This window comes from Chionomys nivalis, chromosome 1 (assembly GCF_950005125.1).
Source record: "Chionomys nivalis chromosome 1, mChiNiv1.1, whole genome shotgun sequence".
Lineage (NCBI taxonomy): Eukaryota > Metazoa > Chordata > Mammalia > Rodentia > Cricetidae > Chionomys > Chionomys nivalis.
The window spans coordinates 29,075,181-29,098,207 of NC_080086.1; the positions used below are offsets into that span (position 1 = coordinate 29,075,181).

Below are 23,027 nucleotides of genomic sequence, written 5' to 3' on the forward strand. Positions count from 1 at the left end.
AAAATATCAGGGAATGAGGGAGATTGTCCCACAAGGAACCATCACAGAACTGCACTGAACAGGCCTCAGCCTGCTCTCCCAAGTGCTCCTCCTGTCTTCAGTTCCCTGGGCTCCCTCTAGCCTGAGCTTCACAGCCACAGAGCTTGCCTCCTCTCCCGTGTGGGGTTTCTGGCTGCCCCTGCACTCTGGTTTCCCTGGGTGAGCCCAGGCTTGTGTCCGCCAAAGGCTGGTCACTAGGAACAGTCTCGGACAGGCTTGTGCTTGTGATAAGCTCTTGCGGCATGGAAAGCTGTTACATGGCCATGTGGTCGGAACCTGCCAGGCTTGATACAGGTGGGTACACAGAAGATGAGGTAGCTGAGCCATCTCTGGGTTCAAGGTCAGCCCAGCTTCAGGCATGGTTGATTGATCTCTGCTTCCTTAAGATCCAGGCCTGGAAGGGGGCCCCTCTTCTCTCTGCAGGTGGCCACTGGCCTCTGGGTCTAGCATTCATGATGGAAAGCTACAAAGAAGGAAGGGACAGGGCCTCTTATTTTTTCCTTCCAGACACAGGAAAGCAAGCTCGTACACCTCCTGAGCGGGCAAGCCAAAAGAACTAATAGGTCAGACAGGGCCAGCCATTGCCTCGTGGGCTTTCTGAACACTGGCCAGTGGTCTAGCCTCGAGGTGTGGGCCTGGATCCAATTTTGCAAGTGGAGTTCCCAGTAGAGAGTCAGGGCAGGCACAGACACAACCCTTCCTTCAGATGACCCTCAGGTGAAGTCGAGTGTCAGCTAAGAGTAATGACCCTCAGGTAAAGACGTGTCCTGAGAGAGAAGGATGAGTTTGTGCCTCACCTAACGCTAGACCTAACACTTGGAGCCCATGCTTCTAAAGGGAGTCCAAAAGCCTGAGTCACTTTGTATCCAGCAAGATAAGAAGACTGGGAACAAGCGGACAAGGGACACTGGCTCCCATACCAAGCAGTGAAGAAAGGATTCACCCACATTTTTTCTTGGCTTCCCAGTGAGCCTGTGCCCTGTCCCCAGCCTGCAGGCCTGCCCCTGCCCCACTTCCTCTGACTGATCTCCTCAGTGCAGCCTGAGCCATGGTGCAGGTTAGCCCTCCTTCTGGAGATCCCAGGCTACACAACTGTAAAGGCCTGTCCCTCCGCTACTCTCTCTGTGCACAAAAGGCCAGAAGGGAACCTGCAGCGTTTCTCCAGATGACTTCAGCTAAGGGACAGCTACGTCCCACAACAATAGCTGGCATTGCTGTCTAGTGCATGAGCTCATGTCATAGACCTTCCCAAAAGCGCTCTGTCTCTCCCGCTCACGAGGTTCAGAGGCTCAAGGAAATAGCCATTTGTTGATGGTTTCTGGAAAGTGCTTAAGGTTTCATGCAACTGGAGTCTGTTTCTGTACTTCACCACTACTGTAAAAGGCATATCACTCCAGTTGTTACCAGTGAGCCAGAAAATAATACCATGATAAATTGATGGAGAGACCCAAGAGATGGCTCAGCAAGTAAGATCACATACTGCGCTTACAGAGGACCAGAGTTCGGGTCCCAGCATCTACATCAGGCAGCTCACAATAGTCTGTAACTCCAGCTCCAGGGGAGCTGTCTCCCTTTTCTGGACTCCACAGGCATCACATAGATACACACACACACACACAAATACCCTGATCATCTCCTAACTTAGTGGTTTTCAACTTGCTTTGGCAGGAGAGGCCATTGTACACAATTGCTAGTTGAGGCCTAAAATCCAAAAGAATTATTCTAAATGTTTATTAAAAATTGAAAAACCACGCACACACAAACTGGAACGTGCATGACCCAGAGAGAGCTGCAGACATTCGGAAGCCTCATTGCCTGAGCGCTGCTCTGAGGGCTTCCCAGCAGGGACATGTGGTTGCTCTAAATGGGAGCCTTTTCTCTTTAGCAGCTCACCAGGGACTCTCCAGGTGTCTGCCCATATGACAGATGATCACAGATAAACCAGCTGACAGCAGCTCAGATTCTGTATAAAACAAAAACCAAGTATAGGGGCTGGAGAGATGGCTCAGCAGTTAAGAGTACTTGGTGGCCTTGCAGGGGACCTGGATTTTGTTTCCAGCACCCATGACTGCTCACAACCATCTGTAACTTCAGTTCCGGGGGATCCAATACTCTTTGCAGCTACCAGGCATGCATGTGGTGCAAATACATGCAGGCAAAACACCCACACACATAAAATAAAAATAAACCCTTAAAAATTATAACCAAGAAGCTTCCAAATATAAAGAGAAATCTCAAATATACTACTCTATCCTGGCATGATATGTGAGCCATCTGAAGGACCGTACCAGCAGTGGGCTCTGAAGTCAACTCTCCTAAGCCACATTCTTCTCGAGAATCCCTGGACAGTGTCACATGATCTCTGTCATTGCCAGCAGGACTTGAATTAACATCTTACTAATGTATTTGTGAGAAGTTCAAAATTCTTAGATGTGAAGCAAAGGAAGCTTAGACCTGAGAGTCCCTCAAAAACAGGCTCCCTGGAGGTCTCCAGTGTGTCAACAGTTGGCACGTGAAGCCCTTGAACATGGTGGACATTATGTCCTTCAAAGATTAGAAGTCACTGTGGACAAGTATCTGGGAGACCCCATGGGACCTCTCTTGAAGAGCCCTAGGCTTCAGCAGAAGTTTGATAGCCTTGTTCTAGTCCAGCCCCTGACTATAGACAGATCTTTGCACAGCCCACTGGACCGGAAGGTGAGGCTGTCTCTGTGACGCATCTGTATTTCTAAGTACATTCTTTTCCTTTTCTTATACTTAACACTTCCTTCCCGGGGCTGGACTGGTGTCGGTTCCCAGTGACCTTGTCCCTTCCTGGCAGAGAGCATCTTAGAGACTGGGTGTGCACAGTGGCGGTACCTTTCTCTCGTCTCGGGCCGTTCATTCCACTTGGCCTTCTCATCTATCTGGAACGCAACAGCTTCTAGCAGCACAACTCCACTTCCTCCCTGAGCTGTACAAACTGGTCATAGCCTGCCATCCTGTCTCATGTGGTAGTTTCAAGCCTCCATTGGTGTCAGAGGGGTCACTCTCTGTTAGCCAAGATGCCCTTCATAGGAGAGATCTGGCCTGAGGTTCTGTCAGGTAACCTGTATTTGTCGAAGACTTCCAAATATACAGGCTGTGTGGATTAGCTCCATAGCCCTGGAGACTAGGGTGAGGCTGAGACTTTTGTGGCCTTCTTGTCCCAGAATCTGCAGGGAGCCTCTCTATTTCTAGAACTCTGACTCAAGCATAGAGCCACTGGACTGGCCTTGAACACGAGCCAGGAAGCCACCCGAGGGCACTCAGCTTTCCAACATATCCATCCTTAAAAGAGAAGGTTATGGTTGCCTGGGTCAGCATCCAGATGGTGAGGTGGCAGACATTTTGGTGCGCTTTGGGCTTCTTTATGATTCTGGGCCCTAAAAACTGCTAGCTCAGGACCCACTTGCTGCCAGGCCCCCCTCTGCTCCATAGGCGCATTAAGACAGCACACTGCTGGACAGGATGGCCTGTGGCCAGCAGCCTCGGAGCAGATAGGGTTGAAATTCTGCCAGTGTCCCAGCTCGTTTCTTATCTTGAAAGAAAAGGCTCTCCGAAGATGGGGGAGCGAAACCTCAGAAGACAAGGGACCTTCATCTCAAGCCCATTCAGCGAAGGAGCACATGCTTGCCACTAATGGGAGCACTTGCAAGTTCCTTGGTTTCCGGACCTTTCTTTTTTCTTTTATCCCCCCTCCCCCCGCCCCAACATTCACATCCTGAAAACCTTATCTTGGAGCCTTTACTATTCAGCAACTAAGAGAAGACCCCTGGTCTGCCCCTAAACTGTTTTAAATCTTGGGTGAGGTTGCCTTCAGGCAGGGTTGGAGTTCCTAGCGAAGCCAAGTCCCCTCCTTGATGAGTCGTGTTGCGAACAGAAATCTCCCTGATGTTGACTGGCCTCTCCATCCATAGTGGTGTTTGGTTCATGCCTCCCCTCCCCCAATACCCCGAGCTGCAGAGATGGCCTGTGTGTGTATGCATGCCTCGCTTTACAGACATGCACGCTTTCCAGCTGCTCCACTGGGCTCCCTCATGATATTTCTGGTGTTTTATATGTGCCATGCGTTTGATAACTTTTGGGTCGGGGTGGCAGCAGGGTCGTCTTATCCAATAACTCTGTCTTCACCACTTCCTTGTTGTAGACTATTGGGGAGAGTCTTATTACAGTGGCCTCATCGACTTGCACCTGGGTGGTATGTATGGCATCGCCCACTGCTGGCACTAACCCCAAGACGCCCTTCCTCTTGTTCTCCATCCCAGTCCCTGCTCACAGCCATGAGGAGAAACCAACCTGATAATCAAATGGCAAAGCACAAACCCTTTTCCAGGCTCAGTGTCGGAGCGCTTGCCGAGTGTGCGCCAAAGCCCTTGGGCTCCTTCCCCAGCACCACCAAAAAGCAGCAGCTGTCAGGTCCTTTCCTCTGTATGTGCCACACAGGAAGATTTAAGATAGCTCCTGCTGTTTGAGGTTTTTCTACATTCCTCTTTAAAGTAAAACCTACCCCCCCCCCAGCTCCACCGGCCCCACATCTGCATCCCGGTCCCTTTCATGGTCTGCTATTGGGCAGCGATTCGTTCACGCTCACGTCCAGACTTGCATCCTGAATCTCCACCCTTACCATGTGTCAGTTTCACACACGAGGATGCTCACTGGTAGCAGCGCTCCCGATGCAAGTGTGAGCTGGGGGCCGATCTCAGCGGTCGAGCCCTTGCCTGGCGTGCCCAGGATTTCATCCCCAGCACCTAAGGATAAAAGATGTGTTGAACTCAGCTTCCGTCGTTTTCCTTTGGAATGTGTCACATAGTCCCTAGAGCATGAGAAAGGCTTTATGTGCTGTCTCTGCTCAGATTCACAAGACTTAGCACGTAGTTAAGTCTACAGTGTCCATCACCATGGCCTGGGACTCACTTCTCAATGATCCATGGATCATTTAGGGCTTAGTAGACACACAGATGCCCCGACCCACAGCCCACACCATCTGAGTCAGAAGCTCCACAGAGGAGGCCTGGGTGTCTAGTCTTACAGACTTCCCAGTTGGTTCTGATCCCTCTAAAGCAGGGGAACCCTGGCCATGTGGGACTGAATGTTTGTTGTCCTGAACAGAGAATGGCCAATCTGGAGTCTTGCTCCTAGACTCTGAGCTGGTTCCTCCTGGAAGGCTGCCATGTTTCAAGATGAGCGCGTGTCCAGCCACTGGTTGTCCGGTGTAGCAGGGCAGCGGCAGCTCTCCTCTTCTTGATTAGGTACTCTGGTCTCTTCACCTGCCCTTGGGAGTTCCATGCCTCCTGAAAACAGACGTGCAGGGGAATATAAAGTCTCTTCCCCACCCTTCACCATGAGAAAGACACTTCCTGGCCCACTCATTTAAAAGCCATAGTCTGCTCCAAAGCTGCAGAGAGACCCTGTCTCAAAAAACAACAAAAAGAATAAAAGCCTTAGCCAGCAAAATGGCTTATCGGTTGTGGATGTTTGCTTCCACATCTGAAAACCTGGGTTCAATTCCCAAGACCCAAGGTACAGAAAAACCAGCTCTCACAAGCTGTCCTCTGGCGCCCAACACTGGCCATAGCACACGTCCTCCAGCAACGCACGCAAAAAAAAATAAATAACTTTTTTTTAAAGTTAGGCCAAGCTAGGTATGGTGGCAGACACCTTTAATTCCAGCATTTGGATGGCAGAGATAGATGGATCTCTTAATTTTGAGACCAGCCTGGTCTACCTAGCAAGTTCCAGGCCAGCCAGGACTACCTAGTGAAATTCTGTCTATAAATAAACAAAGCCAGGCCATTAACACACACCTTTAATCCCAGCACTCAGGAGGCTGAGGCAGGTGGATCTCTATGAGTTAAAAGCCAGCCTTATCTACATAGTGAGTTCCAAGCCAGCCATAGCTACGTAGTGAGACCTTGTGTGCCTGCAATCTTAGCACTAGAGAGCTTAAGGCAGGAGGATTGACATGAGTTTGAGATCAACCTAAATATGAGACTGTCTAAAAAAAAATAAATAAATCCACAAAACTAGAATAAATAGAAATAAAAACCAGAGCTAGGAGATGAATCAGTTGTCTCCTAAGTGCCCATTGTGCAAGCGTAAGGACTTGAGTTCCAGTCCTCAGTACCCACGTTAAGAAAAAAAAGCCAGGCATGGTGATGTGCACTTGTGATCCTAGTGCTGGAGAGGCAGACACAGGAGGACTCCTGCAGCTTGCTGTCCAGCAGTCTGAACTCCAGGTTCAGTAGCAGACCTGGCCTCAGAAAATCGAGCGGAGGGCTGGCAGCCTAAGGGGCTGGGCCTCTGGAACCCACATGGTCGAGAGAACCGACACCTGCAGGCTGTCTGCTTTTGCAGCGACATGGTCATCACACCCTCGCACAATAAATTAATGAATTAATATGATAATAATGGAATGCAGAGATGGCACAGTAGTTAAGAGAACTTGCTGCTCATCCAGAGGACTCGAGTTCAATTCCCAGCATCACAACCACCTGCAGCTCCACCTGCAGGGGATCCAACACCCTCTTCTGGCCTCCATGGGCACCTGTGTACATATGCCCAAACAGGCACACATACAGATTTTTTTTTAAAAAGTAAATAAATTTTTAAAAGGAAAAATAAATGTAATTAATAAAAAAACATTTAAATGATGGGGTGAGCTATTTAGGAAAACAGCTCCTGTCAGCCTCCTGCTTCCATACTCCCGCATTCACATATGCACGCACAACACACACAGTAGATAAAATAAACGTCAGGCCTAGGGGTGTACATGTGTGCACATATGCACCATATACACAAACGTGCATCAAAGGAATCCAAAGCCAGGCAGAGCACTTGCCCAGCATGTGCCCAGAAGGTCGGCACCTTCCCTGGTCAGCAGGGCGGACCCTTGGCTCCTGCGTGGGTGGCATGTGTGAGCCTCTGCTCTCTTTGTCCCCAGTCTTAGGCTTCCAGGGGTCCACATGGCCATGGACCCCTTTCAGTGTCTCCAGGTTCTAGAGTGTTGGGGGGCTCCCACCCACGGCCACTGATTCTGAAAAAGGGCTGATGCTTGCACCCCAGTTAACAGGCCCCGTCTTGTCTAATGCCCTGTCTCCCTTCCTTTCCTACTCCTAACATTCCCTGTGGAATGTTCGTGTCGTTCCTGAGGTCTTCCCTGTGTGTGAAAAGATAATTTACATTCAGGACATTGTGGAGGGAGTGACCCAGACCCACTTCTTGCCACGTAACCCAGCCCTCCTGCTTGAGATACTGGCTTTTGCAGCATAGACTGTCTGTGTGTGTCTTGAATGTTGTCCTTAACCCACTGCTCAGGTAAGGAAATGCAGTGGGATGTTTTCTGTGACCCCAGACCCCAAACTCTAACCTTGGATTTAGTATGCCAGGGGATTCTGGGACAATTTATCTTTGTGGTTTTGAGGACCCCCCTCCCCCAGTCAGACACCGTGCTGCTTCTGCCCTCCACCCCAGAACCTCATTGCTTCCCTCTGCCAGCCACTCTGATTTGCCCATGGTACCGGTGCCATGTGGGTTCTGCTCGCATGTAGGCAGACACTTGTGCCCGATGAAGGAAGATGCAGTCCTCTCAGAAGAGGGGCACTTGTGTACGCCAGGAACCCACATGGTAGAGAGGAGCAACACCTGCCCTCTCCAGAGAGAAAGACATAAATGCCACCGTGGAGTCTGCTCAGAGTCTGCTGGGCTTTTCCCTTCGGACACACAGTTTAATATTCATTATTTGAGAAGTACCTGTTCTTTCGAAATCTGGATCTTGAAATAGATAGAGAAGCTGGCTGGTCCTTTACTCCTGCTTCTCTAAAAGGCACCCAGAAATGCCGTGTGGACCATGACTTCAATCTTACTGGGAAGAGCTTCAAGCAGACTTGGAGTGTTGGGAACTCCATCCCTCACCTGAGATGTCCAAACTCCTGATTCCTGCCTTATGCTGGGCCTGCTCACCACGGTGCCTCAGTGGGGTTCCCATAGCTCTTAGTCTGCCTCATGTAGGCTTGAGACCCACATTAAAGTCTCTTTGCCAGGCACGCCCGTTATCCCAGCGCTCAAAAGGCAGAGCTGGGACTATTGCAAATCAAAGCCTCATCTTGACTAAAAAGAGACGTGTGTTTGTCCTTTAAGCCTATTTGGGGGTTGAGGATATGGCTCAGAGGCCCAGAGTTCAATGCACAATGCCAAATGAAAAAGAAAAGGTCTCATAGCCAAAAAAGTATAGCAATTTACTTCCTTGACAAGATGGACCATGTAATTTGGAAAGAAATCATTAAAATGGTAGCAAGTAACCCTTGAGCCAGAGAGAAAGGGTTCCCACATCATAGCCCTTTCTGTCTTCCCCGGACGTGTAACAGGCACAGCCCAGCCCAGCGAGTCTTGTTACACTAGAGCAAGGTGACTGGAAATCTAGAGACAACCAAGTGTTCTGAAAAGCTTAGATTAAAAATACACATAAGCCATCTGTGGTGGCACACGTCTTTAATCCTAGCACTTAGTGGGGCAGAGGCAGATGCATCTTCTGAGTTCAAGACTGGCCTAGTCTACCAGTAAAATCTTGTCTCGAAAAACCAAAAACATGTGTAACTTTTTTTTTTTTTTTTTTTTTTTTTTTGGTTTTTCGAGGCAGGGTTTCTCTGTGGTTTTTGGAGCCTGTCCTGGAACTAGCTCTTGTAGACCAGGCTGGTCTCGAACTCACAGAGATCCGCCTGCCTCTGCCTCCCGAGTGCTGGGATTAAAGGCGTGCGCCACCACCGCCCGGCCCATGTGTAACTTTTAATTTTACAACTCTTACTTTACAGTCTGTCTCTGAGTGGAATGAAAGGCTTAAAAATACAGTGTGATGGGGCTGGAGAGATGGCTCGGGGGTTAAGAGCACTGGCTGCTCTATCACAGGTCCTGAGTTCAATTCCCAGCAACCACATGGTGGCTCACAACCATCTGTAATGAATTCTGGAGCCCTCTTCTGGTGTGCAGGCAGAACACTGTATGCATAATAAATAAATCTTTAAAAGAAAGAAAAGGAAATGTAACATGAGGACTGAGAAGGGATCCCATGATCACCAGTGAGTTGGAAAGAGGCCTGCAAGGCCTGTTGGTCCCCTGGACAGCACTCAGCTCATAAAAAGTCCCTTTTTTCTCACAGTATCTCTGGACAATATGGAGCGGTGTGTCTGAAATGTGACAAGCTAGGACGTCTGGGGTCTAGCTGTCAAGGACTCCCCAGTTTGAAGTCTGTGGTAGTGTTCCTTTGTCTTGGGCACAGGAGCCTAAGGGGTCTCCGAGACGGATACAGACGTGAGACCTGCTCCCTGCCAATTTTTTCTCATCCCAAATCAGCTCCCTGGTGATCCCTTTCTTTTTGTCCAGGAGTCCTTGAATCTGGCCTGTCCACTTGCTTTCTTCTTGTGACTGCTGTCCTCTTTTTTTGTCCAATCAGAAATGCTTCCCTGTCAATGTTGGGGTGGGGGGTGCACATCTTTAATCCCAACATTCAGGAGGCAGAGGCAGGTGTCTCTCTGAGATCAAGGCCAGTCTGGTCTACGTAGTGAGTTCTAGGACAGCCAGAGCTACACTCAGAGAAACCCTCTCTCTCAAAAAGAAAGAAGAGAGATATGCTTTCCTGCTTAAGACTTTAAAGAAAACAGGGCTAAACTAAACGGTGGCCAGCACAGTGCTAGGCACATTTCTTTGCAGTTTTGTTTGTTTTGAGGCAAGTTGTCGTGTAGCCCAGGCTGGCCTCATGCTCACCATGTAGTCGAGGATGACCTAATTTTTGATCCTCCTGCCTGCTCTTCCTGGGTGTTGGGTTACTGCAAACACCACCATGTGCAGGGAGTGATTTCTCCCATAAATTATTCTCACCTCGTCCTTAAAACAAGCCCAAGGTTCTTTTAGGTATTTCTAGTTCCTTCTGGTATTAGCAACTTTGTAGAAGGGAAGTTCAGTGGAACCAGGCAGAACTGACCGGCTTGATTGGAAATGGGGAACCTCAAGCCGTCTCCCATTGCTGTCCCTGAGGGGTCTGAGCAGTGAGCAGAACAGGTCTATGTCTCAGCCCCCATGGTTAGCACTTCCTTTCATGGAAAGGGAACATTAACCCCTTCTCTGCCTCAGCCTTACAGTATTTTGAACAATAAAAAAACTGAGGTGTGTTTTATGGAAGTTTCACCAAGCTCCTAAACTCAGGGTCTTGTGGGTTAATTCCTGAAAGGTAGAGCGCTCTTGCCTAGCATGCCTGAGGCCCTGGGTTCCTCCCCAGCACCCCAGAGAAAGGCAGGGAGGAGAGAAGAGATCCCGCAAACCAAAACGTTTGTTTCTCACGTTTCCGTAAAAGGCAAAGAAATTGTTATTGACATCATTGATAACCTCTGTGCTTTGCTTGCTCACTCGGTTCAGATTCTGGTTTGGAATGGAATTCCCCATTTGATTTGGTTTTTCTGTTCCATTTCTTCTTTTTAAAATAGTGCCTATCCGGTGTTTTTTGGTTTTGTTTTTCTAATTATGAGTGGCAGTTATTCATCATGGACATATTGGGGGCTACAAAGCAAGTCATGTGGGTCAGACCCCTCTGAACACGTTCTTCCTTTTGCCTCTTGTTTTGGAAATGTCTTTTTCTCCTCCTTTGGGTTTTCTGGTTGGTTGGTTTGGTTTGGTTTTTTGAGACAGGTTTTCTCTATAGCTTTGGAGACTGTCCTGGAACTTGCTTTGCAGACCAGGCTGGCGTCGAACTCACAGAGATCTGCCTCCTCTGCCTCCCGAGTGCTGGGATTAAAGGGGCATGCCACCACTGCCCGGCATCTCCTCCTTGGTTTTAAATACGTGCTTCAACCAATGTTGTCCCTTTTTTTTCAATTTTATTTTTTAACTTATGTTCTCAATATTCCGTTGTTTCAAACGATGCTCCATAGTGTAAAGGCTGCACGAGGAATGTGGTCAGGATGAAAGGGCCCGGGTCTGTTGTGTGAGGCCCAGACACTGTTTAGGTGTGTGTATGCATTTTAGTGCGCGTGTGTGTAGGTGGAGTTTTCTGTGTTCCGGCAGTCACTCCCAAATAACCACACGAAATTATTATTAATTATAAATGCTTGGCCAGGGTTGGAGAGATGGCTCAGTGGTTAAGAGCACTGGCTGCTCTTCCAGAGGATCCAGGTTCAATTCCCAGCACCTACATGGCAGCTAGTAGAGTCTGTGGCTCCAGTTCCAGGGGACCCAACACCCTCACACATACATGCATGCAGCTAAAACACTAATGCACATAAAATAAAAATAGATAAATTATTTTCAAAAATAAAAATAAGTGCTTGGCCTATCACTTAGGCTCATCTCCAGCCTGCTCTTACAACTTAAATTAACCATTTAGTCCACGTGCTGTCCCGTGGCTCGTTTACCTCATCTACGAACTTCGCATGTTGCTTCTTTCGAGTCTCACTCGAGACTCCTCAAACTCCGCCTTTCTTCTTCCCAGCATTCTCTCTGCTCTAAAAATCCTGCTTAGTTATTGGCCAATCAGCTTTTTATTAACAATGAGAGCAACACATTTTCACAGTGTACAAAAGGATTACTCCACAATGTGTGTGTGTGTGTGTGTGTGTGTGTGTGTGTGTGTGTGTGTGTGACGGCACCTGCCTGATTTTGGATGTGTATTGCTTACATATTACGTCACTGTCCCTTGCTAATGAGTGCAGCTGTCACTACACCATTCTAGCTACACTGCTACCTACTCTTTCGTCATCAGAGTCCCAGGAGGCGACAGAGAGAGTTGATGTAATACTCATGGGATTTGTCCATCTATCCGAGCCCCACCTAAACTTTATGCTTCGAAGCCAAGCAGACTGAGTAGGTCAGCTATGGCGGAGCACATGTTTGGGAAGGACGCAGACCTCAGCTTGTCAAGGCCCAGCCCATTGAGATGGGATAAAAGCACTTCACACACTGTCTGTGGCTTTGGTCTGGTGGTTGTACCCAAGTATCGGGTTTACTGTGCACAACGTGCTTAGTAGGACATGAGAGGCTTTAAAGAAGAAAGAAATTGTGGTCCCTGCATTTATCCCACTGCAGTGTAGAACGGCCAGTCCAACAGGAGCTTGTCGCTTCAGCCGTCTGGGAACCTGAGTCCTGCTGTCATCGTGGGCCACCCATGTCCCTGTCCTCCCATGGCCCAGAGGCCTTACCCTCCTGGGACTTCCTGTGTCCTGTGTGTGTTCCTGTGGTTCTGTGATGGTCCCTTGCTCAGCTCCCCTCCCTCTCCCTCGAATGGTGATCAGGTCTCCCCAAGGTCTATAGATCTCTGCAGACTGTCTCCTCTCGCTGCCCATCACTGCTTTTACCAGTAGCGTCACTGTGAGTTGTTGACTTGTCCTGCCAGCTCACCCCCTTTGGTCTTACAGTCCACAGTGTGACACCATCCCTCAGTGCTGGCACTAGATGCCTCCAAAAGGCAGGAGAGCCAAAAGAAAAGGTGGTGGTTGGTTTTCCATAGCCCACGGGAGGGATGGTGCTCCAGGCTAGTGAAAGTGATTCCTGTGTGTTCGTAGTTTCCCCCTAACTTTGCTGGTTCAGAATACAAAGCCATGCATCTCTCAGCCCTACAGGACCATGACAAGGGTAAGATGCCACTGTGCAGACTCTGAGTTCCTCTCTGTGGGCATGATGGCCAAGGGTGACAGACCCTCCCTGCCCCTTAGACTTATGGAAAAGATAGCTAAACCTTCGCACGCGTGTCAGTGATGACCAGTTTATGTAGATTTCGTTGGTCACCCCAGTGACCTTCGGCACACCCGGAAGCAGCGCTCGCTGCATATTTAGAAAGTGTTGCTTGGAGGTAGGCAGACCTACCCAAGGCTTTGGGGTACCTTTAAGGAAGGAGCCCAGGGCCACCATATGACAGTGTTCCAGTGTTATTACATGCCCTCGCCTGCTCTTGTTCGATTCCATGCTGAAGGAAAGGACTTGATTCATTTGTAGACTTGTTCCCCTGTTTCTGCTTCTCCATTCTTGTGGATTTTTTTCCTTTCTTCCTGTTGTTCCTTTCTCACTTTTTCTGTTTTTTGTCCTCTGCTTGTTTTTATTTCGCCCTCTCCCTGTCCCTTTCCACCTCCAAATTCCTCTCCTCCTTTCCCGCTTCCTTTGTCTTTCTCTGTTTCCTCTTCCTTATTTGGTCCTTTTGAAGTTGAGCCCAGTGGCGGGACTCCACGGCGCAGACCTCTCTCCTTCTGCCCTTGCTGTGTCCAGGAAGGTAACGTAACCTCGCCCACTCGTCCCCACTGCCTCCGAGGGGCCGCAGCCACCATAGTCCAACAGGGAGCCAAGGCCCAGCAGTTGTTCCTCTCTCTGACTTCAGAATGTCATGAGTATGTGGCAGTTTCTTACAAGGCACAGTATCCCTTTGACTATCTAAGGGAGGATGGGAACCGAGGGGAGCCAGCCAGCCTGTGGGCTCCAGTGTTTTCAGGCTGCAGTTCTGTGGTTCTGCCTATCATTGGTGCTTGGGGCCTTGGGTCCAGTAAGCTCAAGCCCGGCATACAGAGGGCCAGGAGTAGGGGTGGCAGCAGTTTGTATTGGCAGAGTCAAGGAATACTGTCCTTACAAAGACTGGTCTACACAAATGCCCCCCAAGTTTTGTTGTTTCCCCCCAGAGCAACCACTGAAAACAAACTTCTCTACCTTGTGTCTTGCTGAGTGTGTCTTGTTTTGTTTTAAGTTTGTCCGATTTGAAGTCTGTTGTGGTGATAAGATTGTCATTGGCAAGGCATGTGGGCAGGGGGAAGGGGCGTGTGGCCATGACTAACCCTGCTAACCTCTTCTCTGCTCCCCATGGCTCTCACATCTGACCACCCACCCCACCACATTCCCCTGCTCATGGGCTGTGACTGAACTCCAACACGGCTCATGAGTGGTGTCCCAGTGTCCCCGGTGGAATTGGGGGTCTTTACATCTGGGAGGTGGGAAGGAGGGATGGACTTGATACGCTCGTGGCTTGCCACTCTGGACAACTTGCATGTCTCAAGGGCTTCATCTCCATGGCCACATGGGCACACTGTGCAGAGACGCTCCAGAAGGAATGCGTGGAACTGGGCTGTAGGCTGATTTGAAGCCAAAGACCCAAGTCTATTGGAGTGGGGAAGGAGAGTTTGGACCCCCAGACCTGTAGACAGGCTCGACAGGCCGGGATGGAGGCGTCCATCTTTGAAAGTAGAGCTCAGGGCCGGGAGCCTTCACATCAGGAAGAAGGGTGCATGTGTGCTTGGCATGGTCTGATACTAACCCTTGCGTGCGTCAGTTCTGTCTCCGAAGTGTGGTTACTGGCTGAAGATTTAGGCTTAGGTCTGATGTGTCCAGCATACAGCGAAAGAGCTTGACCTTTGACTAGTGTGAAAGAATCAGGAAGAAGCAGGCTAGAGCAAGAGAGCCTCACACGGGACCAGCACCTACCTAAGGATGCTGACCATACTCTTATATAAACTAGAGCACTTCTTGAGACTGGACCACCCAACCAAGCAAGTGGAGGGGACTTAGAGGGCTCCAGCCTGACACCTCTTAACTTGAGGTCTGTGAATAAACTTTAGGAAGCCCTTGAACACCCCAAGTTCTGTATAAAATTACTGGACGTTGGGATGGCAGTGTGCTCAGTGGTGGGTCATTGCCTAGCACATATGAGCTTCTGTGTTCATCTCCAGCACACAAAAATAACATGAAAGGAAGTTTATCTCCCTGTGGGCAAGGAGCCACTGTGTGCTTCCAGGGCAAGGTCACACCGACAGCTTTGTACACTAAGCAGAAGCACTTTGTTATTTCCTGGGTGGTTTGATTCCTTAGAAAACCCTTCCTTGCCGGGCAGTGGCTCATGCCTTTGCCATTAATCCCAGCACTCAGGGAGACAGGCAAAGGCAGGCAGATCTCTGAGTCCAAGGCCAGCCTGGTCTACAGAGTGAGTTCCAGGACAGCCAGAGATACACAGAGAAACCCTGTCTCAAAAGGGGGGGGGAGTCCTTCCCCCATGCCCTTGCTACAGCTAAGCCCAGGGGTGTGGCTACTCCTGATTGAGGCAAACGTTGATTCAGGGGCAGCTAGAGTCAACAGGTGGCCGAAGAGTAGGAACAGCTGTCTTCCTCAGCTCTGGGGTCCGCTGGTGACAGCCACCTTGTTGCTTTGTGTCTGCCATGCAGATTCTGCTGCAGTGTTTGTCGGGCCGCGTGCTAAGAAGCGGGTGTTTTAGGGCAGGGGGTATAGCTCAGTGGTAGAGCACTTGCCTGGCATGCGTGTGTCTAGATACAAAACCAAGAAATGGTGTCTTCCTGACCCCAACAGGGAAGCGGTGGCAAAGCGTCAGGGGCCCCTGAAAGAGGCAGCTGTCCAGGAAGAAACAGAGTCAAAAGAAAGTAACTTAAGAGCAGAGTGTAGGACTGGGCATGGTGGCACACGTGCCTGTAATCTCAGAATGTGGGAGCGTGGAGACTGGAGGATCGGGAGTTCAAGGGCAGCTTGGGTTATATGAAACCTTATCTCAAAGGCAAAGTGTAGTTTGTAAATTTATACTCCTCCTGTTTATTAGAGTGTTTTCCTCCAAAGAGACCTAGTAGCGAGGGGAGAGCGGGCCATTTCATACGCACACACACTTAAGCTCATATAGAAGGAACAGTTACCCAGAACAAGGCCTGGGCAGGACTGATGGAAAGTCTAGGTCTGTCAGGCCCTGGGGTGGGCACAACACAGTGGCCTGTCGTTCTCTGTCCCCTTCTCCCTGTCAGGGCTGTAGGCAAACTTTGGACCTGGCTTGGGACTGTTCCGGCAGCATCTTGCTTGGCTCTTTGCACATTTGCCCCAGTGTGACAATCCTTCTGGGCTGGGCAAACAGACCCATCCCCTTGTCTGACCCTCAGTCTCTCACACAGGCATGGGCAAAAAGGATGACCCCAAGCTGATGCAGGAGTGGTTCAAGCTGGTGCAGGAGAAAAACGCCATGGTGCGCTACGAGTCAGAGCTGATGATCTTGTGAGTGAACTGGGGTTCAGAAACCAGCTACGGGGGGGTGGGGAGCCAGCGTGTGGTACATCGCAGCAGGGTGGGAGGGCTGGTCCCCAAGTCACCCTTGCTGCCTCTCCCTGTCCCAGTGCCCGGGAGCTGGAGCTGGAAGACCGCCAGAGCCGGCTGCAGCAGGAGCTCCGGGAGCGCATGGCTGTGGAAGGTGAGTGCAAGGCAAGTGGGGGGAGGGTGAAGTGGGCCACTGTCCCAGGCCACACGCCTGATGCCATCAGCCACTCGGCAGATCACCTGAAGACCGAGGAGGAGCTGTCAGAGGAGAAGAAGATCCTGAACGAGATGCTGGAGGTGGTGGAGCAGAGAGACTCACTGGTGGCCCTGCTGGAAGAGCAGCGACTTCGGGAGAAAGAGGAGGACAAGGACCTGGAGGCTGCTATGCTGTGCAAGGGCTTCAGCCTGGACTGGTCCTGAGCCTGGCTACCATTGGGTTTGGTTGATTGGCACCCACCTGACCCGGCTGCGTTATCCCGACCCACCAGATCCAGGTTCAGAAGAGACCTGGCGTGCCTGGAAGGTAGCTCACAGACACCTGTGCTGTGGGAAAACCCCAGGCGAGGGTTATCATCTGAGGTGAAGGGCCGCGTGGGACTTCCCATTCAGGAGGGAGGAGACGGGTGTTTGGCATGTGCCACAGGGGACACTCCTGCAGGTCCCCAAAGGCTTGCTGCCTGGCACCTCTTCCTTCCTTCTGCTGGTAAGAGAGGGAAGTGACTCCTCTTCAGAGCCACTGCCACCCAGAGCACCTGAAGAGCCGAGTGGCTACTGTCCTCGTGCTTCCTGAAGCACCACCAAAGAAAGTGCAGGAGCATCTGCAGAGAAGCTGTGGATGGAGGGGATCCAGCAGGGAGCAGCACCCGTGGGGGTGATGAGGGTGATGCCCACCCTCCCGTTGCAGGGGAAGCCAGACAGTAGGCAGGTTCATTATGCAAGTTAGGAGGGCGCAGGAGGGCTCTGCCCCTTGGCCCCGCCACACACTGGATTCCCAGTGGCCAAGTGCCCCAGGCCTCTCACATGGGCAGTGGCCTGAGGCCCGCAGATTGCTGTGTTTTGCTTTTAGTTCACAATGATTTTGACACTGGAAAGTATTGACTGTGGGAGAGCTGAGGGAGACCCTACATGTCGACCTCCCCTCCCCTCATCGATAGACAGGCGCCACCCCTGGTCGGCACCCACAGCAGTACAGGAGATGGCTCTCCTCAGCATTTTTCTGTGTTTGCACATCGAAACGAAACTGACAACCTGACCAGACACTCAGCCACTTCGGACCCTTTTTGTCAATTAACTTATTTTTTTAATACTTGAAAGGAAGCAACTTCGTTTTTATACCTTTACTAGAGACACTGGTTGCCTGTCACCTGCGTGTAGGAATTGACTGGGAGGTCTTTGTGCAGCCCTGAGGCAAAACTGACCTGACCTTGTTACATGCATCTGTTTATTAGCCGTCTTGATAGTGTTACTGACCTGGTTGGACCAGGGCGCAGCTCAAAGCCCTGTGGGATCTTCCTCACAGCTTCTCTGTCCCCTCCTCCACCCAGCACCCTGTCCCTGCTGGCACTGGACTTCTACAGGGGAGCTGCCTCTCTGGGAGGACGCGTTTCAGCACTAGGAGGCCAGGCCTGGAGACAGACCGGCTGCTGTGGCCTCTGCTCTTGGAATCGTGGCTCTGTGGAACCCACTTTGTCCAGTTTTGCTGCCAAGGTTTTACTTCCTGTACAGATGTTAAAGATGGAGGGTTGCCCTTCCTCACGCTGGCTGGGACCACGTGGAGTGTGACCTTGTCCTCAGGCTGGCTGATGGCAATGCCCCGGTCCAGCTGGAGGGGCATGTGTGCACTGGCCTCCCCTCAACACGCCGGCCACTCTGACCTTCCCTGCCTGTACTAGGATTTTCTTGGCCTGGCAAGAGCCAACAAGCATCATGTAACCAGCTCCATAAGCCAAACTGCTCATATCTTGTGGTTCACGCAGAGACCAGTGATGGGGGCCAGGGTGCTTCTCTTTCCATGGGCCAGTGCATGGGTGCCACACCAATCTGGAAAAGGGCATGCCAGCTGGGCCTGCTGGGAGGAGCTTGGGAAGAAGATATGCCATCCCTGGCCGCCCTTCAAGGCTGCCAAGGGCCCACACTCACCCTGGACTTCCTGTGGGAACCACACTGTGCCTCAACTTGAACATCCATCTAACTCCAGAGGAGCAAACAGCAATCTCACCCTTCTCCTCGTGCAAAAGCTGCCATCTCTTCTGTGAAAAGACAGGTGTGCCGCTAGCAACCACTGCAGCTCTGACGTCATCAGTTCCTGGTCTCTGACGTGGCATTACTGCTATTTTTATTCTCTGTCTGAAACGAGGAGAGGAGGATGTTCTGGATTCCATTTTTCAACCACAATCTGCCAATCAGACTGGACTTTGGACAGGACCTTTATCGCCTGTGTGGCCTTCTTAACCCTGTCCGCCTCCCCAGTGCCACTGGCAATCCCAGGAAGCTCAGCCTGTCATTTCTGCTAACCCACAAGAAAGAACCCATTTCCTGAGTGACTCAAGAAGGATGCAGGGGCACGCAGCGCCTCTTGTGGCCTCGTGGGTGTCCCCTCCCACCTCTGTCCTGGTCAGCCACGACCCTGTTGATCTTTCCAAAGCACATGCTGCTTCCTGCAGTCACTAGGAAGGGGGCAGAAATCCACCAGCCTGGGAGACATCCCCAGCTCCCCAGCCGCGGCAGCATGAGGACTTGGGGTTCGTGTAGAGCACCTTTTTTTGGCTCCCAGTTTGTAACCACTAGTTTGACGTCGATTTCAACGGTCTGGGGACTCGAGACAGGAAGTGTTCTCCACCTCTGGAAATGCATGCAGGTCTGGTCAGATGTTCTTCCCAGGAATTCCGTCTTCACTTGAAGGCCGGGAAGAGAGGGTATATATAGCCACACACTTCATACATGTATAAGATGCTAGAGTGTGTTTGAGTGAGCCCAAACTCAAGGCTATGGATAGTACATGAGGCACCAGCCTCTACCCCTAAAGCAGAAGACTGCCCCCTGCTCCCCAGTGAGAGCCAGGCCAGAACCCCAGGTTCTAACCCTGCTCAGCTGATAAAGGGCCTTTCCCTCCAGCAGCCATCCTAAGATAATTTTGACCAGCAACTGTAGACTTTAAAAGATAAGACATTTTCACTGGGACAGGAGAGGAAAGAGTGGGGGCAGGGGCAACAAGTATCAGGGGCTGGGAATATAGCTCAGTGGTAGGATGTGTGCTTAGCATGCATAAGGCCCGCGGTTCAATCCCCAGTACCACATTAAAAATGACCCACAAGAGGGAACGGTCTGTTTTATGCGCAATAAAGTTTTTTTTTTTCTTTTTTTAAGAAATAAAGACTATTTCTGAAGCCATTTTTCTTCTCTGGGCATTGAGCCAAGACACATTTCCATGTATCTACACAAGTCATTCGTGCATCTTATAGATGAGTGTATACAGACAGGCTGCTGAAAGAATATAGCTTTTCATTTGGTTTGTGATTGTGAACCCTCTGTGTTGTCATGACTCAGCCATCAGGAGCTAGCTCTTGAGAAATTCTCTGCAGCACCCTGCTTAACAAGAAGCACTGAGTAATGCCAAGGAAGTCGGAGCCAGCCCCTTAGGACTGGTGTCGCAGCAGGGCATGGTGGCACAGGTCTTTAACTTTAATCCCAGCATTCAAGCAGCAGAGGTAGGTGACCTCTGCGAACTCAAGGCCAGTCTGGTCTACAAAACAAGTTCCAGGACTTTCTGGAGAGACCCTGTCTTAAAAAAAAAAAGACTGGTGTTGCTCAAATTCTTAGGGTTCCAATGTCAACCCAAGGCATTATTCCAGCAGAGGTGAGAACTTCCTTGTAGCCATGGAGATTGAGTCCCCCTCCCCTAGACTCCCCCACCTATGTAACTAGCCCGTGCCACAGGCAACCCAGGCCACCCGCAAGTAAGACAGAGTTGTATACAACAAGTAGCAGGCAAAGGCTGGGTGAGGGTCATGTGACTCCTCCTACCCCTCCACGAGGGCCTGAATCATCAACAAACCTAATGGGGATGCAGTTTTTTTGCAAAAGGGTGCAACTGAACTCCTCAAGATGGCAGTTACTGGTTTAGAGGGCGAGCAGTCAAAACAGCTGAGCCACCAGCTTTTCCAGAGAGAAGGCTGGCCATGGCCCATGTGTAATGGGAGGAGAAAAGGAATAAGTAAGGAGCCACCTCAGGAGGGACAGACATTACTGGGACCCTAGACTCCGAGGAAACAGCTGGAGCTGCGTGGACACCTGGGCCCAGCCACCTTTTTTACCTCCCCGAGTTTTCACATAGTAAGCTTGAGAAACAGGTGGACTGTGGCCAAGCTTTACAACAACCCCAGGTGGCAGGAAATGGTAGCTTTAGGCAGGCAGCCAGAAATACTTTCCTCCCAAGAAACCACCATTCCTGGCCTCCGCCCGCACAGCTGCCTCCTGTCCTAAGAGCGGAGAGGAGAGCGGCCCTGTGCTTCGGTAAGGTGAGAGGTGAATTTGTCATTGGGGAGCTTGTCCTGGGTCTACCACAGACCTTGGGATATGCGTGCCTTCGGCTGTACAAGTCAGACATGTGAAGCCTACATCCTTGCAAACTGGGCTCCCCTCTCTCCATTTGTACCTTGCTGGAGAGGCAAGGTTTAGGGAAGGGTGGAGGTGTGGAGGCTCCGTTCTAGGAGAAGCCTCCAGGCAAGGGGGCTCAGGCTCTGGAGAGGTGTAGTGAGGGCTACCTCATGACCCAGGGGAAGAAGAGCAAGTCACCTCCTCTGGAAAACTGAAACTCCAGAAAGGTGTTTCCCTAGAGCGGCCTCTTGACGGAAGACCGTAAAACATGTGCATAGGGAATTTCATTCCGCTCTTCCTCTTACATAATAGATTTAACTGTGAGTCATGATTCAGAGATCTATTTTCAAGCTACCTCTGGTCTCCCAGACTGCGTGGTGGCTATGATATAGAGAAAGACTGTTTCCTAATCAGTGGTAAGTAGCCAAACACTTCCTAACAGTAAGAACAGCCCTCTGGTATAGACATCTTACAGCCCATGCTACCTATCTAATGGCCTCAAGAAGCTGAGAAAAGAAATGAGAGGGACACAGATACAGGGGAGAGAGAAAACCTATCGAACAAAAGTTTAAGTTCCACAATTCTTTAAGGTCCACTTTATTTTAAATGTTGTGTATGTGGGGGGCAGGTATGTGAATGTGCCTGCGGGTGCCAGCAGTGGCCAGAGATGTCAGAACCCCCTGAAGCTGGAGTTACAGGCAGTTGTGAGCTGCCTGGCATGGGGGCTGGGAACTTAATTCGGGCACTCTGTAAGAGTCATGTGTGTTCTTAACCACAGAACCATCTCTCCAGCCCCAAGTTAGACAATTCTGTACCTATTTAGAAATTTGGAGTTGACATTCAAAGCGTTGGAACTTGAGTGGTACTGCCCACAGTATATTTGCCCTCACACAGATGAGTACTATTTAAAATAACAGAAACAAGAGCCAGGAATGGTGAGTCTGTGGATAAGGGCACCTAGCACTCTTGAAGAGGACATGAGTTTGATTGCCAGCACTCACATGGTTACTCACATGTAACTCCAGTTCCAGGGATCTGACATCCTCTTTCTGGCTTCCAAGGTCACCAGGCATGTACTTGGTATATGTACATGCATGCAGTCAAACACGAAAATAAATCTTTTAAGTAAAAATCTTTAAAACCTTGGAACCTTGAATCCCATGTGTTGGTTTTCCGGAAGATTTAAGACATACACAGCTCAGCCGGTGCTAGTCTTGCACAAAGCCCAGCACTGGCGTCATAAACCCAGGCATGGTGACACACACCTATAATCCCAGTACTTGGAAGATGGAGGCAGGAGAATCAGAAGTTGAAGTTCATCCTTAGGTACATGGTGAATGAGAGATCGGCCTTGATGCCATGAGACCCTGTCTCAGAGTAAAAAGAACAAAGAAGCAGATAGTAATCATCTGTGTACACATACGTAAGACTGAAATGCCGTTAATCAGCCAATCTTAACTCTACAGCAGCTAAGTCAGAGGCCATCAGTATCCAGACATCCCTGGCCAGTCTCCAACCATAAGTGACATTTCCTTAGTTTCCCAGATCTTAGGCATCAGCCAGGAAAGAGGTGTCTCCCAGCCTCCCAGTCTTCAAGCTCATGGTGAAATCTGAAACCTGTGGCTGCCCCTTTGCAGACCTCCCTAAATCCCGTGTCATTTTCCAGTCCGTTACTGAGCTGCATCAAGGGACTAGTCCTCTCACCATTCTGAGAAATCTCCCAAACAGATTCAGAGTACCTGCTTTCCCCAGGACCACAGCAGCCAAACAGGACCTAGGACCAGGGTCCCCAGGACCACAGCAGCCAAACAGGACCTAGGACCAGGGTCCCGAGAAATTTCCTTTAGTGGTTTGGACCCCGGTGCCAGCAAGGTAGGAGGGCCAGCCTGAGACAGGCTTTTTTATTCTCTGCTTCTGCTGCTGGAAGCTGAAAGACAGTGCAGTCGGAAAGACGGCTCAGCTGTAGCAGGTAAAAGCACTTGCTTTGTAACCCTGTTCAGTCCTCAGAGCCACAGTGGAAGAAAAGGTGACCTCTGACCTCTACATGCTTATCCCACACACAGCAGAAATAAAGGCAAACTTAATTCAAAAGAAAGCATTTTTTACTTTCTAAAAAATTTTATTAGCATGTATTAATTATATAGAGTGGGTTTTAGGATCCCATTTTTGTTATAATGCATTTAGTCGTGGGCCCATGGTTTTAAATTCCTTTTCCTCCAGGCCAGTGGAGGCTTCACCCTGGGCCCTTCCTCTCTTACATTGGCTAATGACGGTGCTGTGACCCTTGAGGAGGAAAGGGTTTGTAGGTTACTTGGCCATGTGACGTGAAGAGC

General features: G+C 50.2%; 1 protein-coding gene across 4 annotated transcripts in view; it reads left to right on the forward strand.

The window, feature by feature from the left end:
• Mical3 (microtubule associated monooxygenase, calponin and LIM domain containing 3) overlaps nucleotides 1-19,459 on the forward strand; it is a 198,827-nt gene extending 179,368 nt beyond the window's left edge. For 3 of the 4 annotated variants that reach the window (XM_057769693.1, XM_057769711.1, XM_057769703.1), the window contains 5 exons: nucleotides 4,208-4,258; nucleotides 13,238-13,303; nucleotides 15,960-16,059; nucleotides 16,179-16,252; nucleotides 16,334-19,459. In XM_057769693.1, the coding sequence (XP_057625676.1) occupies nucleotides 4,208-4,258; nucleotides 13,238-13,303; nucleotides 15,960-16,059; nucleotides 16,179-16,252; nucleotides 16,334-16,518 (476 nt within the window). In that variant the 3' untranslated portion in view covers nucleotides 16,519-19,459. The remainder of the gene's footprint in view (nucleotides 1-4,207; nucleotides 4,259-13,237; nucleotides 13,304-15,959; nucleotides 16,060-16,178; nucleotides 16,253-16,333) is intronic. The other variant, XM_057769720.1, reaches the window with a different exon arrangement.
• The last annotated feature ends 3,568 nt before the right edge of the window (nucleotides 19,460-23,027 follow it).